This window comes from Ambystoma mexicanum, chromosome 1p (genome assembly GCF_040938575.1).
Source record: "Ambystoma mexicanum isolate Mex_15411 chromosome 1p, UKY_AmexF1_1, whole genome shotgun sequence".
In the NCBI taxonomy this organism is placed as follows: Eukaryota; Metazoa; Chordata; class Amphibia; order Caudata; family Ambystomatidae; genus Ambystoma; species Ambystoma mexicanum.
Genome location: NC_090921.1, coordinates 773554849 through 773581102, shown reverse-complemented (window position 1 = coordinate 773581102; position 26254 = coordinate 773554849). Strand labels below are relative to the sequence as shown.

The window sequence follows — 26254 nt, the reverse complement described above, 5'->3', positions numbered from 1 at the left end:
CGTGCTTAAATTCCACTGTCCTTGCCACATAAAAGCCGAGAGCCCTCTTAGGGTGCAGCCTTACCTCATCCTTTAAAGGATGCGCAGGGCTGGGGGGTTAAAACACTGGCAAATCAATGCGCTGAGACACGTGTAATTCAAAAAACACTTTAGGCAGGGATTTAGCACATACCTCGAGTGAAGCTTTCTCCTTGAAGTATCGCAGGAAAGGTGGTTTTACAGGATAGGTCCTGCAGCTCACTTAAACCTCTTGTTGACGTTTTTGCCACCAATAAATCCGTTTTCAGGGTAAGTAGCCTGATAGGACATGAATGCATAGGCTCAAACAGAGCAGCCAGCAAGAATGTCAACACCAAGTTTAGGTCCCAGTCTCGAACCAAAAACGGAGTAGGCGGAAACTTATTTACAAGGTGTTTCAGGAATTGGGTCACAACCGGGATTCTGAATAAGGATCCTTGATACGGAGACCTCATGAAAACAGACAAAGCCACCAAGTAGCCTTTGACGGACTATCCGAAGGTACCAGTGACAGACGGAACTCCATCACTGTAGTGCGGGGGCAGGCATCCTGCATCCCCTACACCAATCCTCAAATCTTCTCCATCTGGATGTGCACAAAGATCTCAGACTGCGTGCAGCCAGTAGCACCTCAAGTACCTCTTCGGAGAGGTCCCAGTAATCATATCTCTTCCTCTCAAGAGCCACGGTAGTAGGTTGAGGGAGTCTGGGTTCAGTTGTGGTACACAACCTTACGACTGGGTTAGGCGATCTGGAATTCAAGGCAACAAGAGAGGAGGGAAGATGCCCAAGTCTAGGCGTTCCAAATACCATGTTCTTCTTGCTCAATCCGGGGCAATCAAGATCATGGTGGCTCAAAATCGCCTCAACCTCCTGAGAACCCAGAGGATGATGTGTATCGGGGTGAGCGCACAGTGAAGGTCGAAGACCAACTCCACCACGAACACGTCCCCCAGTGCACGCTTTGTTGGGAATTCCTTCAAGCAAAACTGCCTGCACTTTGCGTTGGCCCTCGTGGCAAGCATAACTACCATTGGGGTACACCACTTAGCGAATATCTCATCGAGAACATCCTGGCACACTTCTCACATGTGAGAGACCATGCTTTGCCTGCTTTGAGTGTCCGCCAGCCCGTTCATCAATCCAGCTAGATGGACAGCTGATGCAGAAATCTGGTTCTCTAGCAACCAGAACCATAGTTGCAGTGCTTCCCTGCATAGAGGTAGAGACCGAACCACCCCTTGCTTGTTGAGGTAGTGCATGGACACTGTTGTCTGCCAGAATGAGGGAGGGCGCAAAGGCCATCAGGGCTAACCTGATCCCATGAAACTCCAGCCTGTTGATATGCCATTGACATTCCATTGGTGACCCGTGGCTGCTCACCCGCAGATCCCCACATTGAGTGCCCCGACCCTTCAAGGAAACATCCAAGACCACCTGGACTTGGGCCCGCTGAGGCCAAAAGGGTTCCCCAGTGTTAGAGATTTATCAGTTTTATGCTTAATCCCCTCTCCTAGTAAGACCCCCCCCAGCACTTTTTGCTGGACTTCTGAATGAGTGGAGCCTTTTTTACCCCCCAATTCATTCTTACATGCTCCAACCATGGGAACTATGTTCCTGATGGTTAACCTATTTTCATGGAGTCTTGCTTTACTCCGTATCTCTTAACCCAACTGCTGAGCTTTAATCAAGTCTATGCAAAAAGGACGAGCAGACCTCTCTGCAGCCTTCAATCTTGTTGATCATGCACTATTAGTGACCAGGCTCAGAGAGGTCGCTAATTGTTCCACCCTAGCATCTAACTGGATCGCCTCATTCTTGGGACCTTGTACTGTATGAGTTTGCGTAGGGAATGAACACTCTTCTCCCATCTCACAAACATGCAGGGTCCCCCAGGGCTCCTGTTTGTTCCTGCTCCTGTTCAAGATCTACATCCGGCATTTGCTGGACTTTAACAGCCTGGATGTCCAACATACCAACTACGCCCAAGTTGTTCTCCAGCTCAGCGGGCACGACAAGCAGGACCTCTGGGCCCTTAACATCTATAATGCAGTGCAGAATTGGATGGCCTGTAACTCTTTGGCCCTACATTGTAAGAAGACCAAACTGATTATCGTAGCCACCAAAGCTGGTCTCGGAACAAAGGGAGGGTATCCTACCATCTACATTTGGCTATTCACACTTTATTTATGCAAATATATTTAATTCTTCATGTTTCACTAGACAGGGATATCTCTGTGTCTGTTATAGAAGAACACTCAGACTGGTTTGAGTTCACACAGCATTTTTTATTTTGCTGTTGAATCTGTTATTTTCCTATGTTCTTTACTTTTGTGAAAGCTTTTTTGAAAAGTGATTTTCAATTTTTTATATGACTTTTTTGACTCATTTCTCATAGTACAACAATTACACAATGAACAGTGCAAGCAATACTAAAACAAAAAAACAACAAAACATAACCAATGACATGTAACTATGCAGGTCTTCATTTTACATATCCAGGTGTCATCATTCCATTACATATATTAGTGCAAAATCAACAAAAGATAAAAGCAATCAGAACTCCCGAGGAAATCAGTGCTCTGTTAGTTCTAGAGAGTGCTGAATCTCACACTCCTATTGGAAATTGCTGGATGTCCCACTCCTTTTTCAGGACCTCTCTGATGCCTGGTATGCCAGGCAGAAGGGGGATCTTATTACTAAAGCTTCTCTATTGCGGGTCACATTATCTCAGTCTCCAAGAAGGTTACAACCTTAGGAGTAATCTTGGACGATCAACTATCTATGAAGCCCCAGTATCTTGCATCCGGTCTACATGAGGCTTTATCACCAAACGCATTAACTATATTCGCCCCTTCATCACCACTGAAAATTGCGCTCTGCTCTCCACTGCCTTAATCAATTCCAGGCTTGATTATTGCAACAATCTGTTTGCCGGCACCACCGCTCTGAACACTCAAGCCCTTCAAGTCATGCAGAATAATGCAGTACGCGCAACTTTCAATCTTTCTCGTTCTACACGTTTCCTCTTTTAGGAAAGCCCTACATTGGCTTCCTGTGAAACAAAGGATCTCACACAAAATCCTAACATAGGCCCATAAATGCTTGTTATGTCCTACATACTTATCTGATCGTACCAAGAATAAGAAGATCCACCAGAAATTTCCATCATCTTCAGCACCAACACTCACTCAACCAAGAATTAAACTGGTGCTTTTTTGAAGTACAAGTTTCCATGTTCAAGCACCCCTTCTCTGGAACTCTTTTCCCGTCTCCATTCGTCTTATTGATGACTTTTCTTCATTTAAAAAATCCATTAAGCCTCATCTCTTTAATGTTAGTCCTGACTAATGTGCCACTCTTTCTTTACTCTCCTCCGATCTGACTGTTTGCCCGTAGTTTGTCTCGTCTTGTTTCATGTTGCGCCCTGAGGTCCATGGGCATGTGGCACGGTACAAAAATTAAAACAAATAAATACTCGTCCTTTGCACCTGTTTTACAGTTTGGCAGGACACAGCACCCCCAGTGCAGTGTTGCCGGGGACACTTTGGGATCTCTTTTTTATATTCTATTTCCCCTAAGAACTACTGTTTTTATTTAAAGAGGTATACTTAGTATACTTCCTAGAAATTTAGCTAATGAGAGATTAGCGCACACACCGCCTTATGTGGAGTGCCAAGGGGATACCCAGTATCCCCCTTCTCTCTGCTCCTGTGGCCTTTTAGTCAGAGGCAACCTTCTAGTTATGGCTGGTGGCAGTGGATGTTTTCTATCAACTTTTGTGCTATTTTCTACCGCAGGCTGTATACCCATCCCTGGTTGTGCACAAAAGAGTCAGCTATGTTCTAACATGGAAGCTCCTTTCTTTTGTCGCCTTTTCTGGTGTGATTGTGCTACGTTAGCCCTTCTTCCACGATTCTGGCAGGGGGAGGTCTGAATGTGTGTTTTGCCTTTGGAAGGAACCCTTTGTGTAGCCCGCCTTGGCTCCAGTGTGTCTGTGAGGACAGGAAGTATGGGAGGAGGCCAAAACTCCTGTCCTATGTTTGATGTGCCTGAATGGAACTAGTTCCCACTGGGGGGCTGGTTGTCCTGATTGGACAGCCACATGCCCCTTTGTGTAAACTGCATGGAGAGTTTGCAGAAGAGTGAATGGGAAAACTGAATAAAAGGTGAGGTTCCTGAGGCAGAAGGCAAGTCGACCACTGGAACAGAAGATCCGAAGCTGAAGACTACCAGAGACGCCTGCATATCCTTCCAGTAACCGTGAAGCGACCACTGATATCCTGACCCCGTTAACTTATCGATAGAGGAGCTCTGAAGAGGACGACTCCTTCCCTTTGGCTGATTGGAGCAACAAACTGCAGTTCAATCCATCCCCCGAGGTGCTGTGACCTTCATGGGCTGCAAACCGCAAATACCAGGGGATCTGCAACCTATTTGCAGTGTAACGTCTTTGTGTGAACAAATCTTGCCCGAACTTTGGTGAGCTTCAGTTTGACCTCTAGAGGAACAATCCCACTCATCCAAGCCCCCTCAATAGAGTGCAGGACTGCAGAATCGAGGTAGAGCGACCAGTAACTGCTCACTGCTGCAGCCGATAAAAAAGGCACCAAAACTACACACCGATGTGGGAGACCGAAGAAATCCTTGCTGAGGGACTGCTACTGTGACATCACAGGTGTTTGGGCGTCTACCCTCACCTCTTGCCCAGGCTTAACAGCTTTTGCCCTTTTAGGGAGTCATTTGCAGGATACTTATTATTTGAGTTAGCCTACTAAGCATTTTATATAAAGTAACTAAAGTATCCTGAAGATCTTTGCCTTTTCTGATGTTGCATAATAGTTTTGCTCCCACCCTACACTGACTTTGATGTACTCCTAAATAGTTATACTAAAGCATTAGAAGCCTTAAAAGGTGTTGCGAATAAGTAAATCACACTGCTGATAGTATTGAATAAGCCTCTTTCCTTCCTACAGACTTTGAGTGACTTTGTAAATGAATTAAACTGTCATTTCACTTCAATAAAAAGCAGGTGCACACCACACATTTTCTGTAACAATTGTAAGCGCAAGCAACTACTACTGAAGCAAATCGCCTATGAAAAGTATTGTTGATACTTCCTATGTGTATTGGTTAGTCTAAAAGAGCATTTACCTACCTTGCCTTGTGTGTATAAAATAAATGTATATTTCATTATAACTCCCAGTGTGTAAGAGTTTCTTTGGGCTAATGTATTGATTGGGTTCATTGTATTTACCTACAGCTCACATCCTCCTCATAAGATAAGCCTGGCTGCCCTAGCATTCTACAAATTCTTTTGGTTAGTACAGACTTGAGTTGGGGAGCTGTATACCAAGGGATAGTTTTATAGAGTCTTACCCCCAGGTGGACTTCAGGAAACCCTCTCATCATGTTCTCTCTGCTGGCCCACCAAGCAAGGTCGCTGGTCACCGACCTCGATACCTTGAGAAGGTCCCTCATGGCATCGAAGAATTGGGACCATTGATCCCTCAACAGCCACTGCAGAGATTGCATTCGCAGCCTGGCCTCTGGCGCCAGAAAAATGTAGGGGTCAAGCAGACCTTACTGCGATCCTCCAACGAATTGAAAAGTGCCTGCGTTGATAGGGTCTCTTTCTAAAGTTAGGATGAGGAAGATGAACAGCTTTGGGAGTGCAAGTCCCTTTCATTTTCTTATGTCATCTATCACCCTTTTTGGGCGTAGGGTCTTCAGTTTCTTGTCCCAATGACCTTGGGACAAGAAACTGACCTGACTGTCAAGCAAGCCGGGAACTTCAAACGGTGGCCAACTAAATGGTAATTTAGCAGATCATTGCCTAAGGGATTTAGGATTCATTTGTTGACACGAGCCGCGCTCTTAGATATCGTGATATTTACTGATGCGCCAAATGCAGATGGTATGCGGGACGGTGATCGACATCTTAAGAGTTGCAGGCCTGGCAATGTGCAAACCCCAACGACTAAGAGGCCGACATATCGATGACAGTCAATCGAACTTTGACTAATTGAAATTCTCTCACGAGAAACGTTTACGAATAGCAGCGTGCTGAGCGAGCAGAAAAATGGAACTGAGGTACGGGGCATAGTGACGTAGTATATATGCAGCCGACATCACGTCCGGAGCCGACGAGGGGCAAAGTTGAGTCACGGGGAGTCGATATCAAGTCTTACTACGCCCGCCAAAAACGTTTATGAGCAGCTGACGATGGAAAAGAAATCTATATGGGAGGAATCTGCAGGAGAATCAAATCCATTGAAATGATCAATTCAATAGATTGATAGATGTAACCAAATGCTAGCTGTGTAATAAATCATTTGGCTCTTCACTTTGGAAACTTCAGAATATTGCATGTTTCATTTAATGCCATCTTAAAAAAAACTAGGTTGAAAGATGGGTTGACGCTGTCTGCCAGAAGTGTGTTTTCAAGGGCAAGTTGATCATTTAAACTTTGATCCAAAGTACAAGACTGCCTTCATTTTATTCCAAATTATTTGAAAAAATAAAACGCCAGAAACAAACTCCTCTGGCATTAAATGATGGTTTCCACAAAAAAATTAACTCCCAAGCTTCAGGCACTTGTGCTATTTTGCAAAGCGGTTTTTGTGTGGTTTACCTTCGGAAGAAGCAGATGTGGCTTTGCAGAACTCTGGAAATTTTTCCCTCAGCATTGAGCGCAGTTCCTTGTCCAGCTTAGGGTTGTCAAATAAAGGTGCTAGGTGCCTGAAAAGAAAGAAATGTATATATATTTTTGCAAAACACAAGGTAAAAGGAGTAATCTTCTGTGTCAATAGGAGGAAACACTTACATCTCAGAACAAAGAATAATTAATGAATGAAACATGTACAGAGCAGTACTTTAAGTGAACGACCTTTGCATACTTTCTTGCTGTAGCAACATGATGAATACAGAAACACACAGATTACAAATTATTTCAGGACCGGTCACAAGAGGGTTCCTCAAAGGAGAAGAGCTGCAGCAGACAAGTCCAAGGAGTCACATGACTAAGCAAGCACTTTTGAACAGCAACAAACACTTCAGGTTGCAGAAGAGCAATAGGGGTTCTCACTATTGTTCCAATGATGAACTTGGTCCAGGAGCTTTTAGGAGAGAGCACAATGAGCTACAGAGGAGGATCATGCAGATCAGGGAGAAAGACACTGGATCAGGGAGAAAGAGCCTGACTCGGGATTGCTCTTAACAGAGGAGGTCAATGCCAGCACCTGAGCTTCCAGCGTGGATCCTAAGCAACAGTCTTCCCTACAGTTGCTCAAATAAAGCTCCAGGTAGAGTATGCTGAATGGCTTCATGTTTTCACATATATGCGCACACAGAGGACTGGGGTAACCCCACAAGTCCAACCACCATCTGTGCTCCATTTAAGGTTTTAGCACCTTCCAATTGGGGAAGGTCAGTCTCACTACACCATTCACAGCCACACACCCAGGGGTGTGAACTGAAGCGGACAGACGCTCATCAAGCCCAAACTGGATTTCATACCGACGATATGCAGCCGACTTTTGGGAGCTATTAGCCAGAGCTCACATAGGCAAAATGGCCACTCTCACTGTAAACTAGCAAAAAGTAACACAAATAAATTACCAAGTAACTGGGATTTAAAAACACTTAGCAGCCAAAGTGGTACAATGGCTGCACTGCGGTGTAATAACTACTCACCATAGAAACTACCTTACTCCTAGTCCATAGTCCCCTTTCCTCCATACTTGTGGGACATTCTGTCCCTTGGGACGGGACCAGAGCACTTTGTTAAAAAGCATCAATAATTGCAAATGTTTGTCTTTCTTCTCTTTTTACGTGGGGTACCACATGTTAGGCAGAAACCTGTGCAGTTCCCTTAGGGACCACTGCAAAAGATTTAAGACTACAGGTGTTGGCAGTAAACCCACATGGTAGCAGTCTGTACCACCCAGATTTACCTGGTAGCTGTGGCTGAGCAGTCAGACTTCCCTCAAGAAGAGTTAGGCAGTATGCAAAGTATACTCAATAGGCACTCAGATACAATAATACAAGCAAACACTGACCAGAGCTTTGGTATCAAAGTATATAATTATTTATTTAAAAACACACAATTGAAACACTCCAGCACTCTTATTGTAAAATGTTCTAAACACAGTTACTATTATGATATATACACCCCTTTTTCCCTATTAGAAAATCACAGTAAAACACCACTTATTTTCATACATAGGTGAGCGCTTAACTAGATTGCACTCTAATAAGTTTGTGAAAAAGGGAGGGAAAAAGACAGAATAGGAAGAGGCACACCACTCTACGATTCCAGAACACTGTTAGCAAGGCAGAGAGCAAAAGAAGACACTGGTGAGTCAAAGTCCAAAGGCTGGGCCCACTCAGAGAGAGCAGAGCACAAATGCGCTCAAGATCACACAATTACACTAGGCTTAGAAAGTCTTGCAGAGGGTTCAGAAAAGCGTTGGGAGAGATGTAGAAAAGTTTAGCCAAGGTGTCCCAGGCTAACCCAGGTTCGAAAGCCGGGGGCTAAATCTACCCCGTACAGTCGGTAGCAAGGGAAGCCAGGCGGGACACGGTACCTTAAGTGGAAAGGATCCTCCAGCGGTGGCAGTTGTTCCTGGTAGTGGGTGCAAGTTGCGTCGTCGTCAAGGGGAAGAGAAGATCTCGACTTGGAGGAAAGATGAAGGTCGTTGCACTACCAGGGCAGAAACCAGCCGCGGAGTTTTCCGGTTAAAGGTGGTACCTTTGTCTCGCGGTCGTGGTAAAACGTGGTATCCCGGTTGCCGGGGTGCTTGGCACGGGCAAGGCGGCCACGAGATACGTCGGGAAAGCAAAAAGACAGTGAAACTGGTTATCCCCACCAGTCAAAGGAAGAAGACTCTCCGGCGGGAGATCTCCTCTGTCGTTGGAAAAAGTGGTGAGGCAGTCCAGCAGGGCTCCACCGGTGGTGGTGTCGTGGCAGGTCGGCTCAGCTTCTCCCTCGTCGGATTCTTAGGTCATGTAGCGACTTCTGAAGTTCCAGTCCCCAAAGCCCTGCTTTTATGCAGCAAACCCCCATTCACTCAGCCTAGCTGTCACTCAAACATTCTAAGTGGTGAGCCGGCTGGCTCACCACTTGGGCCAATGAGGATGGAGTGCGACTTGAGTTGCCTAGGCAACTCAGTCCAGGGTGCCTACATTTCCCTCCACCCCTCCTAAGTACCCCAGACACAGTGGCACCACTTTGGAGGGCTTCTGTGGAGAAGCCCGCCAAAAAGTGGAACAAAGGGCTCGACTTGGGTTGGAGTCACAGAAGAGAACAAACGACATTTTAGAATCAAGTTTTGGCAAAAAATACCAACCGGAGAATTAATATTAATTAAATAAACCGGCGGTATGTTCGAGGCTAGCGTAAATAATTAAATAAAGGTAGTAGCCTAAAACAATGTGAAATCCTATAGGAAAATATTCGCGGTTGAATATAAAAAGTAGTATCCACTGCCACCAGCCAAAACTCGATCAGGGGGGACGGAGACGTGCCCCCTCGACTAACAGACCCTGGGGCAATTGAATTGCCCCAGCCAGTACGTCCACAATATGATGGTTTGTACTGGTTCTGTTCAGAATATAAGACTAGTAAAGTCAATGGTGACTTTACATGCCCTGGGAGACAGTAGTCAGTCCCAGGGTATGGAGTTTATACTGGGGGGTCACTATGACACCCCTGTGTCACTGCACTGAGGGTGCTGTGTAACATCACAAAAACACATGAAGCCCTATGGGGTAAAAGACCCCATAGCCCATTAAACACATCTAGATTCAAAGAAACACACTCAAATCATGCCCAAGAGTGAGGGTAAAAGAGTCTCACTCTTGGCAGAAGAAAAAAATAAACCCCAAAAATCCAGCAAAGCTGCTGGGGGACTCACTAGGTTAGGAAATTCAGCCTAAACAGAGAATTCTCCCTAACACCACACAAGGCCATAACCCTGCCATACTGAGCTCCGCCCCGCGCATCGCCCTTCAATCCTTTTTCTATCGCCAGGTCTGCGACCAATTAAGCAATAATAGAGGATACTTATTAGAGGGGATGGTGGGCGGGCAGGCGTGAGTGTGGAGGAAAGGGAACTATGGACTACGAGTAAGGTAGTCACTACGGTGAGTAACTTTGTCCCGTCCCCTTTCCTCTATACTTGTGGGAGATTCCAAAGCACTCCTCACAGATAATACGGGTGGATGGAACTTCCCTACTGAAAAAGGTTTTTAAGGACAGCCTGGCTAAATTGAGCATCGGCCCTGGAACTCAAGTCCAAGCAGTAATGCTTACAGAAAGCTGACGGGGAAGCACAGTAGCTGCCTTAGCAACGGTTTCCCAGGGGAACATATTTTTGGAAGGCAACAGCAGCCGCTTTGCCACGTACACGAGGGGCATGAATGCCCTTCAGAGGTTGAATGCCCAGAATGGAATACACCTCTGAAATACAGGAGGCAATCCATCAGGAGATAGTAGCCTTTGAAGCAGGTTTCCCTTTTGGGTCTCCGAACGTAACTAAGAGTTGAGAGGAGCCCCTGAGTTCAGATATTCTGTCCAGACAGAACTTCAGAGCTCGTCTGACATCTAAATTGTTTAGCACTCTCTGGGCATCTGAGGCCAGGTTCGGAAAAAAGACTGGTAATGGTATAGATTGATTCAAATGAAAATCTGTAACTACTTTAGAAAGGAAAGAAAGAAAGATGAGTGTGGAGCACAACCATGTCCTTATGGAAGGTAAGGAACGGATGTTCCACGGACAGAGCTTGAAGCTCACTTACACACCTTGCCGTAGTCACTGCAATCAAAAAGGCAACCTTCCAAGAAAGGTACTTCAGATCCGTCGTAGCCATGGGTTCAAATGGTATATGACTTAAGGTGGTCAGGACCACATTTAAATCCCACTTTGGATGAGGATTGCATACAGGTGGAAAAAGATGTAATAACCCTGCAAAGTACCTTTTGATGACTGGATTCGTCAATGAAAAGGAACAGGTGTCAGTGGACAGGTAGGCGGCAATAGCCGACAAGTAAGTCCGACAAGACATAACATGAATGCCCGAAGCGGCCAGATGAGAAATGAACGAAAGGAAAGTGTCAATCGTAGCATGTCTGGGGTCTAGTTACTTAGCTAAACACCAGTGACAAAACCGGAGCTCCTTGCTCCTATACTGAGACCTCGTAGAAGGCTTCCTGGCCGCTTGGATAATGCGCATATTGTCCTCGGACAGGTTAAACTGCGCTAGGGACTTGAATTCAGTCACCAGGCCATCAAGCTGAATGATTGTGGGGAGGGGTGCCACATCTGCTGATCACACTGGTGAAGCAGGTTGGGAATCAACGGCAGTCTGATCGGAGGACAAATCAACAGATGCTGAAGATCCGTAAAACAATCTGGCTAGCCACCAAGGAGCTATGAACAGGAGAGTGCAATTTGATGCATTCCTGAGCTTGCAGAGTGACCGATTAATCAGAGGAAGAGGCAGGAAGGCATCTGCCCTCATGTGCCCATGAATCTTGAGAGCATCCCCTAGAGAGGATGCCGCGAGACAATTCTTGGATACATAAAGAGGAAGTTACCTGTTTGTGGCAGTCGCAAAAAGGTCCACTTCTGGAGTGCCCCCCTGGCGAAAGGTGATGGAGAACCTCCATGTTCAGTTCCCACTTGTAGCTGGCCGCTGTCTGTCGGCTGAGTGAGTCTGCAGTCACATTGAAATACCCCGGGATGTGTACCGCCAGCAGCCAAATGCCATGCTGGATGGCCCATTCCCAAATCTGAATGGCAAAGTCCACAAGAGGTGGTGACTTGGTACCACCCTGCTTGTTGATATAAAAACATCGACACAGAGTTGTCCGTGCGGACGCGGACCACCCGGTTCATGATGGAAGGTTAGATAGCTTTCAGCGCCAGAAAAACAGCTAAGAGTTCCAAATAGTTTATATGAAACTGCCTGCCCTGCAGTGTCCATAGATCGAAAACTTGGAGATGATCCAGCATCGTGCCCCACCCCAGAAGGCAGGAGTCCGTGGTAATCTTCACTTGTGGGCAGGGCTCCTGAAAGGAGGCTCCCACTGGAAGATTAATGGTCGAGGACCACCAGAGAAGGTCTGCCATCATGCAGGAGGGGACTGGAATCATCTTGGAATCCGAGTCTGAAGTCTGACACCAAGAGCTCTGAAGAGCTAGCTAAGTGCGCCTCATTTTGAGATGTGCCAGAGGAAGAGCACGCACGCACGCACGTGGGCATGAGGCCCAGAAATCTCTGGCATCACCAAGCCGTCATGTACTGTGACTGGATGAAGAGTTGCCATGTGGCAAATAGATCCGCAATCCTGTCTGCCGTCAAATACACCCTGGAGTCAATCGTGTTCCTGCGGAAACCCAGGAAGATCAGGTCTTCAGGGAACGTCATGGAAGATTTCCGCCAATTCACTGACAGCCCAAGATGGAACAGGAGCTGGAGGAGAGACTGGAGATTGCTCAAAGCCGTCAAGAGGACAAGGGCTGCTTAGGAGCAAATCGTCCAAGTACGGCTATACATGAACACCCTGTAGCGGAAAGCTGCGATGACCGACATCTTGGTAAAGACGTGAAGCGTCGAGCTGAGACCAAACGGGAGCACGCAGAACTGGAAGTGTTCTCCTCCCATCGAAAACCGCAGATATTTTCGAAGCAGCCTCCATATCAGGATGTGCATATACGCATCCTGAGGGTCCACTACAATGAGCCAGTCGCCCTTCCGAAGAGAAGACTTTATTTGACAGGGTGTGATCATCTTGAATTTCTCTTTGGGAAGAGAAAGGTTGAACTGGGAAAGGTTGAGGATGGTGCGCAGGCCAGCCTGGTTGGGTTTGGGCACCGTGAACAGTCGAGAGTAGAAGCCCTCCCCTTGCTCCCCAAGGGGAACAGGTTCCACCGTCCTGAGGTCTTGAAGCTTCGGAACCTCGGATCTGAAGAAAGGTGCCCCGATCTGTTGGAAGGGAGGATTGAAGGGTGGTGTAAGGGCGAGGGGCAAGCGAAAGCCAGTGCGAGCGATGGACAAAACCCACCGATCTTCGGTGATGGTCTGCCACGAATCCAGATGAGACGAGATTCGTCCTCCCACCGGAGTCTAGTGCGACTGACAAAAAAATATCATTTTGCAGACTTGTCAGCAGGGAGACTACCTGCTTCTGGAGAGGAGGCTGATGGCCTAGAGGAAAAACCAACCATGTTGCTGTTTGACAGGTGCTGCTAACCAAGGGTTCAGTCCTGCGCGCCTGGCTGTCCTGGTACCCCTTGAAGCCAGAGAAGGTTCGAGACTGAGACCTTGACCTCTGAGTATAAGGGGCCTTAGCTGGGACCTTTGCCAGAACTGACAAAGATTTGGCGGTTTGGGTGCTCGCCTTGGTCTTTGTAAGCTCGTCATCTGTAGATGAATGGAACAATTCCTTGCCATCGAAGGGAAAGTCCAGAACGTTCTCTTGCACCTCCTTCGAAAACATTGTCACATGGAGCCACGCTTGGCGGGATGTGTCAATTCCCACCATCAGGCCTCGAGCTGAGGTATCCACATGATGTGCCGCGGCTTCCAGGAGATCCTGTGCCAACACCCTGGCGTCCGACAAACCGGCCTTGAAGTCGTCTAGCCTATCTCCAGGAATGCACTCCCGGAAATCAGCAAACTCCTTCCACAGTTTCATATTAGCTTCTGCCAGGATCAGCTCGGTATGTGCTTGGCGAAGTTACAGTGCTGAGTTGGCAAAGATTTTCTTGAACAAGGAGTCTAAAATGTTGCCCTTCTTGGAGAGAATCTGAGCCGCAGCCGTAAAGGTCGCAGAAGCTGGCTTGGATTGAAGCGTGGCCGCAGCTACCACCGTCAAGGAAGGGAGCGGACAAGACGCCAAGGCATCTCCTCGGAGTTGTGAAGCCTGTAACGGGTGTCTATTCTCTTATTGATATGCAGCCCAGTGTGGGGCTTATGGCCAGACCTTACGGGCCTCAGCCAAAACGTCCTTCTGGAGGAACAGGCCGGTATTCTCTTGTGGTGACAAGATGAACGCTCCCGAAAGCACCCGCTCCTGCGGAGCGGGCACCTCAGGTACTGGAATATCAAGGAGGGTCATCAAATCCAGCACCCAGTCATGGAATGCTGTGGCAGAGAAAGGCCCACCACCAATCTGGTCTGCATAGATCAGCAGAGCAGAAGTAGGTGGAATCGAGACAGTATGTGGCAGCGGCATCCGAGCATGCCAGTTGTAAGAAGGGTGGAACCGATATTTTCCTTCCACCCGAGGTGAAAAAGGCTGCTCGCCCCAAAACTAAGATTCCCAGCACCCACTGTCGTAGGAGTAAGGGAAGAATCCAAAATGGCCACTGGACCATGAGGGGTGGGCGGCCATTTTGTCAATGCCTGAAGAGAACTGCGTCACATATGCAGATGAGGCAATCGCCTCCTCAGGCTGGTCAGGGGACTTAAGTAAAATCTTAGCCTTGACACAAGGATCCTCTGCCGAGCCGGTAGTGGGGGTTCTCGGATGTTTACTTGACATCTTAGAGGTGGCCCCCAAAATAGCCTCCAGAGGAGGAACCTCAGCAGAGCCGGTGACAAAGGAGTTACGGTGCATGACCACCCTCTTTCCCCCCTCGACAGAACTGGTATCACTGCGTCCTTGAGTGCGGGAAAACTGAGGTATCACCCTTACAGACAAGACCTTAGGAACATGTCTCTCAATTTTGTCGGTACAAACCTTAGCCTTACGAAGAGGAACCTCAGGCTTCAACCCGGTATGTGTAGCTCCATCGTGATGGGCCCCCAAGCCGTGGCTTAATACAGAAAGCTCAGGAAACTGAGACCTCAGAGCGTACTCAGGTTTTCAAAGCCACAGATGTACTGGACTGACGTTTAGCACCTGACCGGTGAACCGCGGATCGTGATCCGGTATTGGCAGGCCCGTCGTGGGAACCCTCAGAGAAAACTCTGGTATGCCTATTAGGCCTGCGAGGCACCTCTGGAGAAACCCTGGTGGTAGAGCTGCTTGAGCCCCTAACGGCCCGGGAAGCCCCCGGGAGGGAGTCCCCTGGCCGGGGTGCCCTAAAAAGTAAGGAACTTACTGGGGGTCTCTTCTTTTCGTCGATGAAAAGCTGAAGATGAGGTGGAGGAGCACGCTGAAAGATGTCCTCCCACCGAAGAAGACAGCGTTTGAGTGCCCGGACGGAAAGGGAATCGCAGTAGAAGCACAAATCCCAGCAATAGTCCGGCCCGAGAGACACCCAGAGAGAATGTGGATCCGCCCTAGCGAACTGACGTTCGCATGAAGAACAGGACACAAATCCCAGACGCTCCAGCATAGACGGAGGAATACGCGACTGCAGAACCAGAGCAGGAGATGAGGACAACGGGAACAAAAATAATTTTTCCCAGTGATGCAAGTGCATCCAGCCCCGACCGCACGTAGAAAAGGACTGATGGGCAATGCGCAGGGTAGCGCTCAGGAGGACGGGGTTACGGCTACGTGCGGTACCCCGTGTAAAAAGAGAAGGACAACAATTTTCTATTTTTGATGCTTTTTAACAAAAAGTGCTCCGGTCCCATCCCAAAGGACGGAATGTCCCACAAGTATGGAGGAAAGGGAACGGGACGTAGGAGTACGTAGTAAAAACTACACATCAGCCATGTTAGGTAGATTTATCATTTGATGCTTCATCCCCTCTCCTACCAAGACCACCTGCATTTTTTGCTGGACTTCTGGTCTTTTTGCGTTCAATCCTGAATGAGTGGAGCCTTTTTCCACTCATTCATTCTTGTGGGCTCTGTCTTTTGGAACTCTATTCTTTGTATTCTACCTGTACAATGGAGTCTGTCCGCTCCATATCTCTTAATGTCATCTGTGTTATACTACTGCAGCACAGAGCTCTCTATCGGCAATGTTGCTGCGGACCCTTAGGGTCCTCCTTTAAGATATCCTCAAGTAAGGAACAGGTTACGTACCTGTAACTATTGCTCTCCAGCGTGGGTCTAGCACGGATTCACATGCTCATGAATATTCCCCGTTGTCAGGCAGGGAATGCTCGGTAAAAGAAAAACAAGTTTCACTTTCACTTACAAACTGTATTTCTCCTCTAAACCTGTACTCTGGGTCATACTGCCTCCAGTCAATGACTGCCCTCTGCCTAGGCCCCTCCTCTGGGAGCCATCTTCAGATTTGGTAAGCACGTAAAGTGGCAGTAAGACTAAGAAGAGCCTCAGAGGGGCAGGAGGGAGGGTTTGCATGTGAATACATGCCAGACCCATGCCGGAGAACAATAGATACAAGTAACTTGTTCTTTCTACAGCGTGGGGTCTGGCATGGATTGACATGCTCATGAATAAAGAATACATAGCAGTACAACATCACACAACCACGGGAGGTGGCAAAGGCTCAACAGAAGCAATACTCTTACCTCTGCAACAGACTCACCTCAAGCTAACAGGTTGAGTAGCACTGCTTGGCCAACCCTTGACTCCTCTCTGGAATCCCTGTGCACGCAGTAGAACCTCGTGAAGGTGTGCGTAGGCCTCCACGCAGCGGCCCTGCAGATGTCCAGCAGGGGCACACCAGATAGGAACTCTGTCGTTGCTGCAATCGCTGTGGTGGAATGGGCTCTCGGACAGCTGGGCAGCTTTCGGTTTGCCAACCGATGACAGTGTGTGATACAGCCGGAGAGCCACCTGGAGATGGAAGCCTTGGACAAGGCCTTCCCATGGTTGATAGGACCAAGGTTCAGGAATAGCAGGAATAGTTGAGATGTCTTCAGAAAATTCTTTGTGCGTGCCACGTAGAACTTCAGAGCACAAGCAACGTCCAGCGTGTGCAAGGCCCCTTCAGCCGGCTTTCGGAAAAAACACAGGTAACACCAAAGGCTCGTTAAGGTGAAATTCTGACTGAACCTTGGCATGAAGGAGGGGTTCAGCCGCAGAACCACCCTCAATTCGTGAAAGGTCGGCTGTTTGCAGAATAGGGCATGGATCTCACCCACCCTCCTGGCAGAGGTGATGGTCACAGGGAGAAACTCGAGACAGGCCTGATGCATAGGCTTGAAAGGAGCTCCCATGAGCCCCGTCGACACCACATTGAGTTCCCATGCCGGGGCAGGAGCCTTCACCGGCGGGAAAGATAGGAACAATCCTTTGAGGTACTCCTTGACTAGATGGTGGGATCAAAAAGAAGATCTTCCCGGAGACCTGGTGTAGCTGTAGATAGCTGCCAGAAGCACCTTGATAGAGGCGTGTGCCAGCTCCGTCATGGCCAAGGACAACAAGTATGGAAGAATCTGCAGGGCCATGGTCCGCAGAGGGTTGATCTTCTGCGACCAGCACCACGTAGCAAAACGTTTCCCCCGTTGACCGTAGCATTTAAGAGTCAGTGACGCTCTGGCCTTCGGAAGCACCTCCCTGCAGGCTGCCGGCAACTCGTATCCTCCAAACTCTAGGGCTGCAGGAGCCAAGCCCTTGGGTTCAGCGATCATGGGTCGTGATGTAGGATTGCGCCTCCTTCTCCGGTGAGCAGATCCATGACCACCAGCAGCTTGACCGTAGGAGAAGCGTACAGTCCGAGAAGGTCTGGGTACCAAATCTGCCTTGGCCACGCTGGGGCGACGAGTATCATCCTGCACTGACACTGTTTGAGTTGATTGATAAAAAACCGCAGCAGGAGAGGCAACAGGGGGAGGGAGGATACGCGCACAGGTACAGCCCTTCCTAGGGGAAGGAGAAAGCATCCCTCGGCTGGTGGAACATGCTGGCAAACGTCTGGCATTTGGAGTTTGCTGCTGTCGCAAACAGATCGTTCTGGGGCCTGCCCCCAACTTGATGAAGATGTGGCCCACCTAGTCCTACCGAAGTTCCCACTCGTGGCAGGAGCGCAACACCCAGCTGAGGGAGTCGGCAATGGTGTTCTTGACTCCTGCCAGGTGAAAGGGTATGAGGAACATCTCTTTGTCGACTGGCCAGTGCCACAAGTTCTGCACCTCTTTGGACAGCGCTGGGGATAGAGTGCCCCCTGCTTCCTGATGTAGAAATTATAAGTTAATCACCGTAGTGACTAACGCACTCGTAGTCCATAGTCCCCTTTCCTCCATGCTGTATGGGCGTCCCTCACTAGGGACGGAAGACATAACCTTTTTCACCAGAAAAAACATCTCCCCCCCCCCTTTAAATTTAGATGCGCGCGGGGGCACGGCCCTGGGAGCATGGGCTCCCCTGACTCCACCCACAGGCGCCACTCCTCAGTCCCCTTTGACGTGTCGACAATATTAACTTTGCGTAATGATACCAGTTTTATTAGGTTGGAGGATAGTGGGACGTAAGGAGGAAAGGGAACTATGGACTAGGAATACATTTGTCACTACAGTGAGTAACTTATAATTACTCCTACACCCTGTCTCCTTTCCTCCATAATGTATGGGCGAGTACAACTGAATGTAGCCTCACGGTGGAGAGGTGCTCTCTTAAGAAAAGAAGTTCCTTAACACTGCCTGACCAAATGCAGCGTCCGACCTGGAACCGGCATCCAAGCAGTACTGTTTGCAGAAGGCTGAGGGCGTAGCCCATGTAGCCGGCTTGCTGATAACCTGCCACGGGACTTGCCTCTGGAAAGCAACCACCGTGGCTTTAGCTTTGTTTGCGTTGGCATGCATATTTGCTGGAAGAGGTTTGTGCTGCCCCTCGTACGCCTCCTTAATGGCCGTAATGATCCACCTTGCTACAAAAGCATTGGAGGCTTGACAGCCAGGCTTTGACCCCCCAAAGGTGACAAAGAGGGCATCTGATTTGCGTAAGCTCCTGGTCCTGTCCAGGTGGTATCTCAGCGCACGCCTGACATCCAAACAGTGCAAGACCCTCTGAGCGTCATCCTTAAAAAAACATTGGTAGCACCATCTCCTCATTTAACCGAAAAAGAAAGCAGAGTGAGTTCTAAGCACCACCTTGTCCTTATGAAGAGTACCATAAGGCACTGTAGCCACGAGCGCCTGGATTTCACTGATCCGGCATGCTGAGGTAAGGCCCACCAGGAGGGCCGTCATAATGGCGACTAGCCTGATGTCCGCAGACACCATAGATTCTAACGGTTTATGCGCCAGGGTGCCCAAGACCACATTTAGGTCCCACACTGGGTGTGATTTCTTGATAGGCGGATAAAGCCTCGTCAGGGCCGCCAAGCGTCTTTTAACCACCGTATTAGAGGATGAAAATACCTCCTCCTCCGAGTTCCTGTAGGCTCCAACGGCCACCAGATAGGTGCGGCATGTGTCTACCTGCATCTCAGAGTGTGCGAGGTGCGCAGAGAAGGAAAGCACGTCGTCCAACGTGAAAGTCAACGGATCAACCTTGTTTTGTTCCGCCCAGTGACAACACCTGGTCCACTTGCTTTTGTACTGGCTCCTGGTAGCATCGCTCCTAGCCTCTTCTATAATGTCTAGGTTAGCCTGTGACAGATGCCTCAGTTTGACCTGTTCAAGAACAACGCTGCGAGGGCTCACTTCTGGGGGGTGGGGTGGATGTTATGTTAAAGGATATTTGTACCGCGCACTATCACCACCAAAGTGGTCCCCTGGTGCTCTGGCAGCTCTGAAACGGGGAGAGTGGGGGTGAGTTAGTGGAAAAAGAGCAAGAGAGCAGTGCTGTACTGTTGGCAGCCTCAACACGGTTAACATCGTTTGCTGGGCTTGGAGTGTTTTCTGATCACGTTGTGTGCTGTTGTGCAAGCCTATTTGAGGTTTGTTTTGTTGTTGCAGTGTAGTAAAGTTTATGTGGATTGTTGTGGTATAGGGTTGTGGTGTGTCTGGTTAGAGTTTGAGAGGTGTAGGCGGAGCAGTGAAATTGTTAGTGGATTGGTTGTTGCCATCGTTTATAAGCAACGTGCTGAATTTCCACGTTTTTCTAGGTGTAGTGTGTGAACATCACTGCATGTCAATCTAGCTGCGCCATCAGCCGATAACCATTATCCCTTCCATACATGACGCTTGCCAATATTCACAACTGTGCCCAAATTCAGCCCCTGCTCAACATTGGAACCTGTCTGTGTGTGGCGCTAGCGGGTATTCAGGACACCATCCTAATCTGGCCTCGGTGGCATTCCCGATGCAGTCCGGACGTGGCTTCGCTCAACAGCCGCTACTCTGTCCAGAACTGGCAATGGTCGGCAATCATAGTCCTACCCAGTTGCTCACGCAGGCTATCGCTCACAACCCTGTCCTCCAAGCGAGGTACATGCCAACACTCGTAACTACTTCTATGCTCTGCATCTGTCGTCAATCACAACTCTGTCTGGGCTTTGTGTATGCTAACGTCCATAGCTCCGTCCAAAGTGGCAAATGTTAACATTCATGATTGGCACTTGGTGGCGTTCATGGAGTGGGTGAGGTTGCAGGGTGGAATAGGGCAGGGAGTTAATTCTGTCCTCATGTGGCTGTCGATTGTGTCCTATTCAAGCTAGCGTTGTCTCTCTTGTTATTGTAGGACATTCCCTTAGTCGTTTCTAGACGTTGTCTGTGTCATCCTAATTTCTGTCAACCTGTTCTCTGTGTGTCATGTTTGGTTGTTTAGTTTCAATTTGTTTCTGCGGTGTTGAAGAGCCAGGTTTTCAGTAGTTTTCTGATTTGTAGGTGGTCTTTGGCATTTCATATTTCTTTCGGGATGTTGGTCCAGGTTTTTGTGGCCATGTGGGAGAAGGAGAAGGCTCCTAGTTTTTTCTTGAAGTATGGTTTTGGCTCCCGGCAGATTTCATTGCTTGATCTGAGTAGTCTCGTTGGCTTGTAGATTATTTTCTTTTGTAGGAATTGTCATGGGTATCAGGCAGGTAGTTGGGGCAAGCTGGGTGGAGGCTTAGCAGGCCTGGCATAGGCACACAAAGAACCCATAACAAATCCCTCTTTTCATTCCTTCATAGTGTTTGTAGTAACTTCCTGGTTACCACTTCCTGTTGCCAAACAAGAAGTGCATGATAACTCATGAGCACCCTAGTGTTTGGGTGTGGCTGGCTATATAAGCCACACCCAAGATTCTTCCAGTGCTTCGTGTTGCTTACTGTGAGCTGTATCAGCAACACACTTGCCGTGCTCTGGATCAGCCAGCTTCTGCTTACCTGCTTCGGATCATCCAGCTTCTGCTTACCTGCTCTGGATCATCCAGCTTCTGCTTACCTGCTCCGGATCATCCAGCTTCTGCTTACCTGCCCCGGATCATCCAGTTTCTGCTTACCTGCCCCGGATCATCCTGCTTCTGCTTACCTGCTCCGGATCATCCTGCTTCTGCTTACCTGCTCCGGATCATCCTGCTTCCGCTTACCTGCTCCGTATCATCCTGCTTCCGCTTACCTGCTCCAGATCATTCAGCTTCAGCTTACCTGGTCCTTACTCCACGCCGCAGCTATCTCCAGTCAAGAGGGGACTTCTACACCGGCACCTGTAAGAACAAAGAAGAACAGCTTTAACACGCGCACTTCAGTAACGCTGCGCATACTCATCGAATCTTCCCGCGATGCTGGAATCTAGGTTAGTTGCACGAGCGCACAAACCCCTGTAAGAAAGAAGAGACATTAGTCATTGCGCTCGCTCCAATAACGCAGACACTTATTTCACTGCACTCTCTCTCTCTACGCGGTGCATACTTACCAAAAGCCTCCATGCAAACTTACCTAACCACCAAGTCTCCAGTAGCGCTGAACCCAGACTCGAGGCACTAATATCACATAATTTCTCCGGCAAGGGAAAGGGAGAGACATTACCAGGCGCGCTCAAATTGAAGGCGCTGCGCAAACCTACCAGCAGCTAGCTTCTACACGCAGCGCTACTCACCCACAAACATACTGGCAAACAAAGACAATACGGACAATTCTCAACATTCTCTGCGGAACGTTCACTTGTGGGAAGAACTTTCTAGCCAGTGAAGAAACTGGCACCTTGAACTCTCAGCCTCGCTGTGAAGGCATAAAACAGCGTTTGGCATCTGAACTCAGCCTACAGACATTGGCACCATTCACATGAGTGAATTGCACCCCTGCGAATGCAGGATGGAGTACACACCCTACTAAAGATCAAGGTAAGCCCATAGGGGGACATCACAGCACACGGTAAAGAGAAGGGAAGGGCCCAGGGGAATCAGGTGAATTCAGCTCTGAGTGTAGACCTTGTATTTGACAGGTATTCCTCCGGTTGAAACAGGGGAAGTGAAGACTCTGGGTCAAGGGAGGCTCGTCCATCGCTCCTGCAGAGACACAGGTGGGTGTGACAGGAATTCAGCTCCCTGTCCGCCGATTGCCCTGTGTGTTATGCACATTGTTTTGAAGGTGATGCAGTGTATGACTGGGAGCCAATGTAGTGTTTTTAGCGCTGGAGTGATGTGGTCTCTTCTGGATAGTTTGAGGATGAGTCTGGCTGCTGCATTTTGGGCTGTTTGCGTAATACGATTCTTGACATGAGGGCGACGATTGTGATGGTTTTGTGGGTGAAGGAGAGGAAAGGTAGGATTCTTCTTGTGTGAAGAAGGAAGAAACATTTCTTGATTATTGCGTTTATTTGTGGTTCGGGTGTTGTCCATCAGGACTCCCAGATTTTTTTACTACCTTAGATGGTGTGGGCGCAGTTCCCATTTCCGTCGGCCAGGGAATGTAGATGTTGTTCTCTTGGTTTTTGGATATAATCATGAATTCTGTCTTTCCTGGGTTGATTTTCAAGTTGTTGGCGTTCATCCAGTTAAAGACTTCTTTTAGACACTCAATTAGGTCCGAGTGATCGGCTTGAGTGTCTTCGATTTTGTAGATGATTTGAGTGTCGTTTGCATAGTTGTAGCATGTAATTTTGTATTTTTTTTTAAGATCCTTACTACTGGAGTCTGGTAGATGTTGAAGTATAGTGGCGATAATGAGAATCTTTCTGGCACTCTACAGTTTTTAACTCGTGGAGTAGATTTGAACGGTTTCTGTCCTGCCTGCTAGGAATGATTTAGTCCAGAGTAGTGCCATGTCCGTTATACCTATGTCTTCCAATCTTTTGGTTAGAGTGTCATGGCTAACTGTATCGAAGGCTGCGGAGAGGTCGAGTAGAATCAGAGCTGAGGTTGTGTTGAAGTCTGCGTTTGTTTTTATGTCGTCCCAGATGGATCGAAGTGCCGATTCTGTTCCTCTTGCGGGTCTGAAACCGACTTGTGCTTGTTCTAGCAGTTGTTTTTTCTACATGTTCTTGGGTTCATTTGTATACGTCAGTTTTTTAGGAGTTTTGCCGGGTGGGGAATGTTGGAAATTGGTCTGTAGTTGGAGAGGTCTTCCACATCGCCACTTGTGTTTTGTAAAAGCCAAAGCAGCCGCCATCGTGGTTTTACTTATACATATCTTCCCTAATGGACTTATATTACTTCTGTTCGATGTCTTTAACGGCTTCCTAACATGGTAGTTTACCCGATTTTGTATGTGACCATGTGGCAATTTTTTATTTTTCATTTTTCTATTTATTTTTTGTATGTTTTAACCGAAACTCTTAGGCAGAATCTTATCTACGTTTTATTTTCAAGTGTTCTACCAGGAAGTGTTATGCCTCCCTGTTGCTCCGTGCTACACCCACTGCGAAGGGGTGATTTGTGGTAAGCCACATCATATAGATACCCATCAGTTATTCATGTATTTAACCTGACAGCATGTGCCTGTCACCAGACAATGAAATTAAAAGACTAAGATAAGTTAAGTTCACAGACGTAGAACAACCTTAACATGTTTTTACCAAGTAGAAAGGATACTACATACACAATGTGCCAAAGCTGAAAAAGTCTTCCATTATGGAAGATGGGTATAAGTAAAACCACTCTAAGATGGCCGCCTGTTTGGCTTTGAAGATAAACAATAAAACAATGCGGTCAAGAAGTGATTAGTCACATACGTATCACGCGACAGAAATCACAATAAAATCGCAGCCAAGAACAAGAGTTTTTGTGGTGTCCCGCGGTTTTTGGAAAACATGTTTGTCCATCCGCAGGAATTGAAATTGATGCCTAATCGACTGTCACGCTGGGAATAGGACTTTTGCGCAGTAACAGGAGGGACTGTAGAGCGAAGGCACTGTTTTTGGGGTTTAAAAACAAAGAGGATAGCAAGGCAATTGCCAACCCTGAATAGTGATGAAGTGGGGGTTTTGAAACCTGTGTGGGTTGTCCTCTACAAGCAACCCCACTGTGTGTAGTGTTCCTTCGGATAAACTTAGAGAAATAGAAGAACAGTGATCTTCCTACGGTGCTGTTCACACCCAGACATTGATTTCCTAGAGTCTAAAAAGAGCCCTGTTCTATTGTAAAACCATTGCCAATCAATTTAACGGGCCGTAAAAAAAAAAAATAATTTTAAAAAAAATGTTTAATGTCCCTGTGTGAATTTCGACATGTATAGATTGTTGTCACCGCGAACGGCGGTATGTGAAAAGTAGATACAGGGTGTTCTGCGAAAATAGAAACAGGCTGACCCGTGGAACCATATGATACTATGAGAGAGCCGTTGTTATACCAGATCTATTTTAAAAGAAAACAGGCTGGAAACAACTAAGTCCCTGAATATTGTTGTTTAGTGAAGAAAAATAAGACAGTAATACTGGTGCGTCTCTTACCTGTAGGCCGCCAGTACCGTAGGATCTATCGAACACGTTTCTGATAGACGACTACGTCCAAGATCAGTAGTTGAAAAGAGAAAAAGTAGATTTTCAACATTGAGATCGGTTGACCTAAATGTGTGCCTTTATCTATTCGAACAGTAAGTAACAATCGCTCTGGAATTTGTCGCCATCATGCCACTCTTCCCTCTTGAAAGGGCAGATATATATATCCCTGTGAAAACAATGAAATGTCCATTGGAGGGGTGACTCTGTGCATGTGGCGTATTTGCCATTCTATCGTTCTCCCCATAGGTTAAAGCACGAAAGTACTGGGCGAGATGAAGATGTCCATAAGAAATTGAATTGTTGCTACATTATCGTTTGGACTAAAACACCCCCTTTTTTGTCCTTTAGAAGATAAAGGAACCTATAAGGTAATTCTCTACTTACGTAAATAACCACATTGTGTGTTAGAAAAAGGTCGATTTTGTGTAGACCGTGACACATGGGAGTCCATTAAATAAAAAGGCCAGATAATATAGATAAAATCTGGAGAATAAAAAATTCTTATGCAGTTTAAATAATCTGTTTAAATACTGCTCTTGTCCATGAGGTATGATAAATAATTATACTGATTTTTGCCAATTGTAGAAGTTGTCTTATTATTATGAATCACGCCATGAACTATAAGAGTGTGACGCTTTGCTTTTATTAATCTTAGTGGGACCATTGCTAGACCACAGGGGTATAGACGATTTACACATTTACAACATAAAAGAATACTTGTGCGTCCTAAAGGCGGCCTATTCAACAACTTGAAAATAACACCAGGGATGGTGTCTCATTGAAAAATGGGACCGAAACATGTTGACAATCCTATAACAATGGAAGAATAACAAGTCTTTGTTGTGTTGTGATTTTTTTGTTTGGAACAGTGGGCTAGGTATTTTGAGACCAATATAATAGAGCGTGATGAACCTCTAATTACTAAACAAACAGATATTACCCTCTTGCATTCTGTCTCATTATTGAACTAACTTTGGCACTGTTCCCGTTTTTCACCCCATGAAATGGTTTTCTGTGTTTTATTAGTATAGAAATTTGGAAATTGTAATTTTTTTCTGTGTTTTTTAATTATGGGCATCATACAACGACACTATGTGCGATGGTGAAAACCTAAGAAATGTATATATAAAAAACAGTTTGTGAAAAATAAATAGCAAATGTTTTTTGAAAATAGTCAATGTTTTGAAATATTTGATGTCGTCCCACTTATGTTTCATGGCAGAGAAATGTAGAAGGATTGTGTTTGGCTAAATCAGTGAACATAACATGGACGCAGAGAGAGGGGTAACTGGTTTTTCCTTTTGCATGCCTAATTCATAATCTTTCCTGTTCTAAAACCGGTCCCCTGAAATCCAAAAAAAAAAAGGAGGGAAAGAACCCACTTCTTAATCCCCAAACGTAGAGGCATGGTGGATTGATTTAAAAAGATGGACTATGGTCGAAAAGGCAGTATGGTACAAAGCACTCCAAACAGACAGAAGAGAAAGCTATGAGGACATGATAACGTGGAATACACTCACCTCGCCAGATGACAAACCCCCCAGAAAAACCAGTACCAT

General features: G+C 47.1%; 1 protein-coding gene across 2 annotated transcripts in view; it reads right to left on the bottom strand.

The window, feature by feature from the left end:
* The window catches only part of INTS3 (integrator complex subunit 3), a 1800341-nt gene that overhangs the window by 1091039 nt on the left and 683048 nt on the right, over positions 1-26254 (bottom strand). For both annotated transcript variants that reach the window (XM_069651244.1, XM_069651252.1), the window contains exon 14: positions 6653-6759. In XM_069651244.1, coding sequence (XP_069507345.1) covers positions 6653-6759 — 107 coding nt within the window. The remainder of the gene's footprint in view (positions 1-6652; positions 6760-26254) is intronic.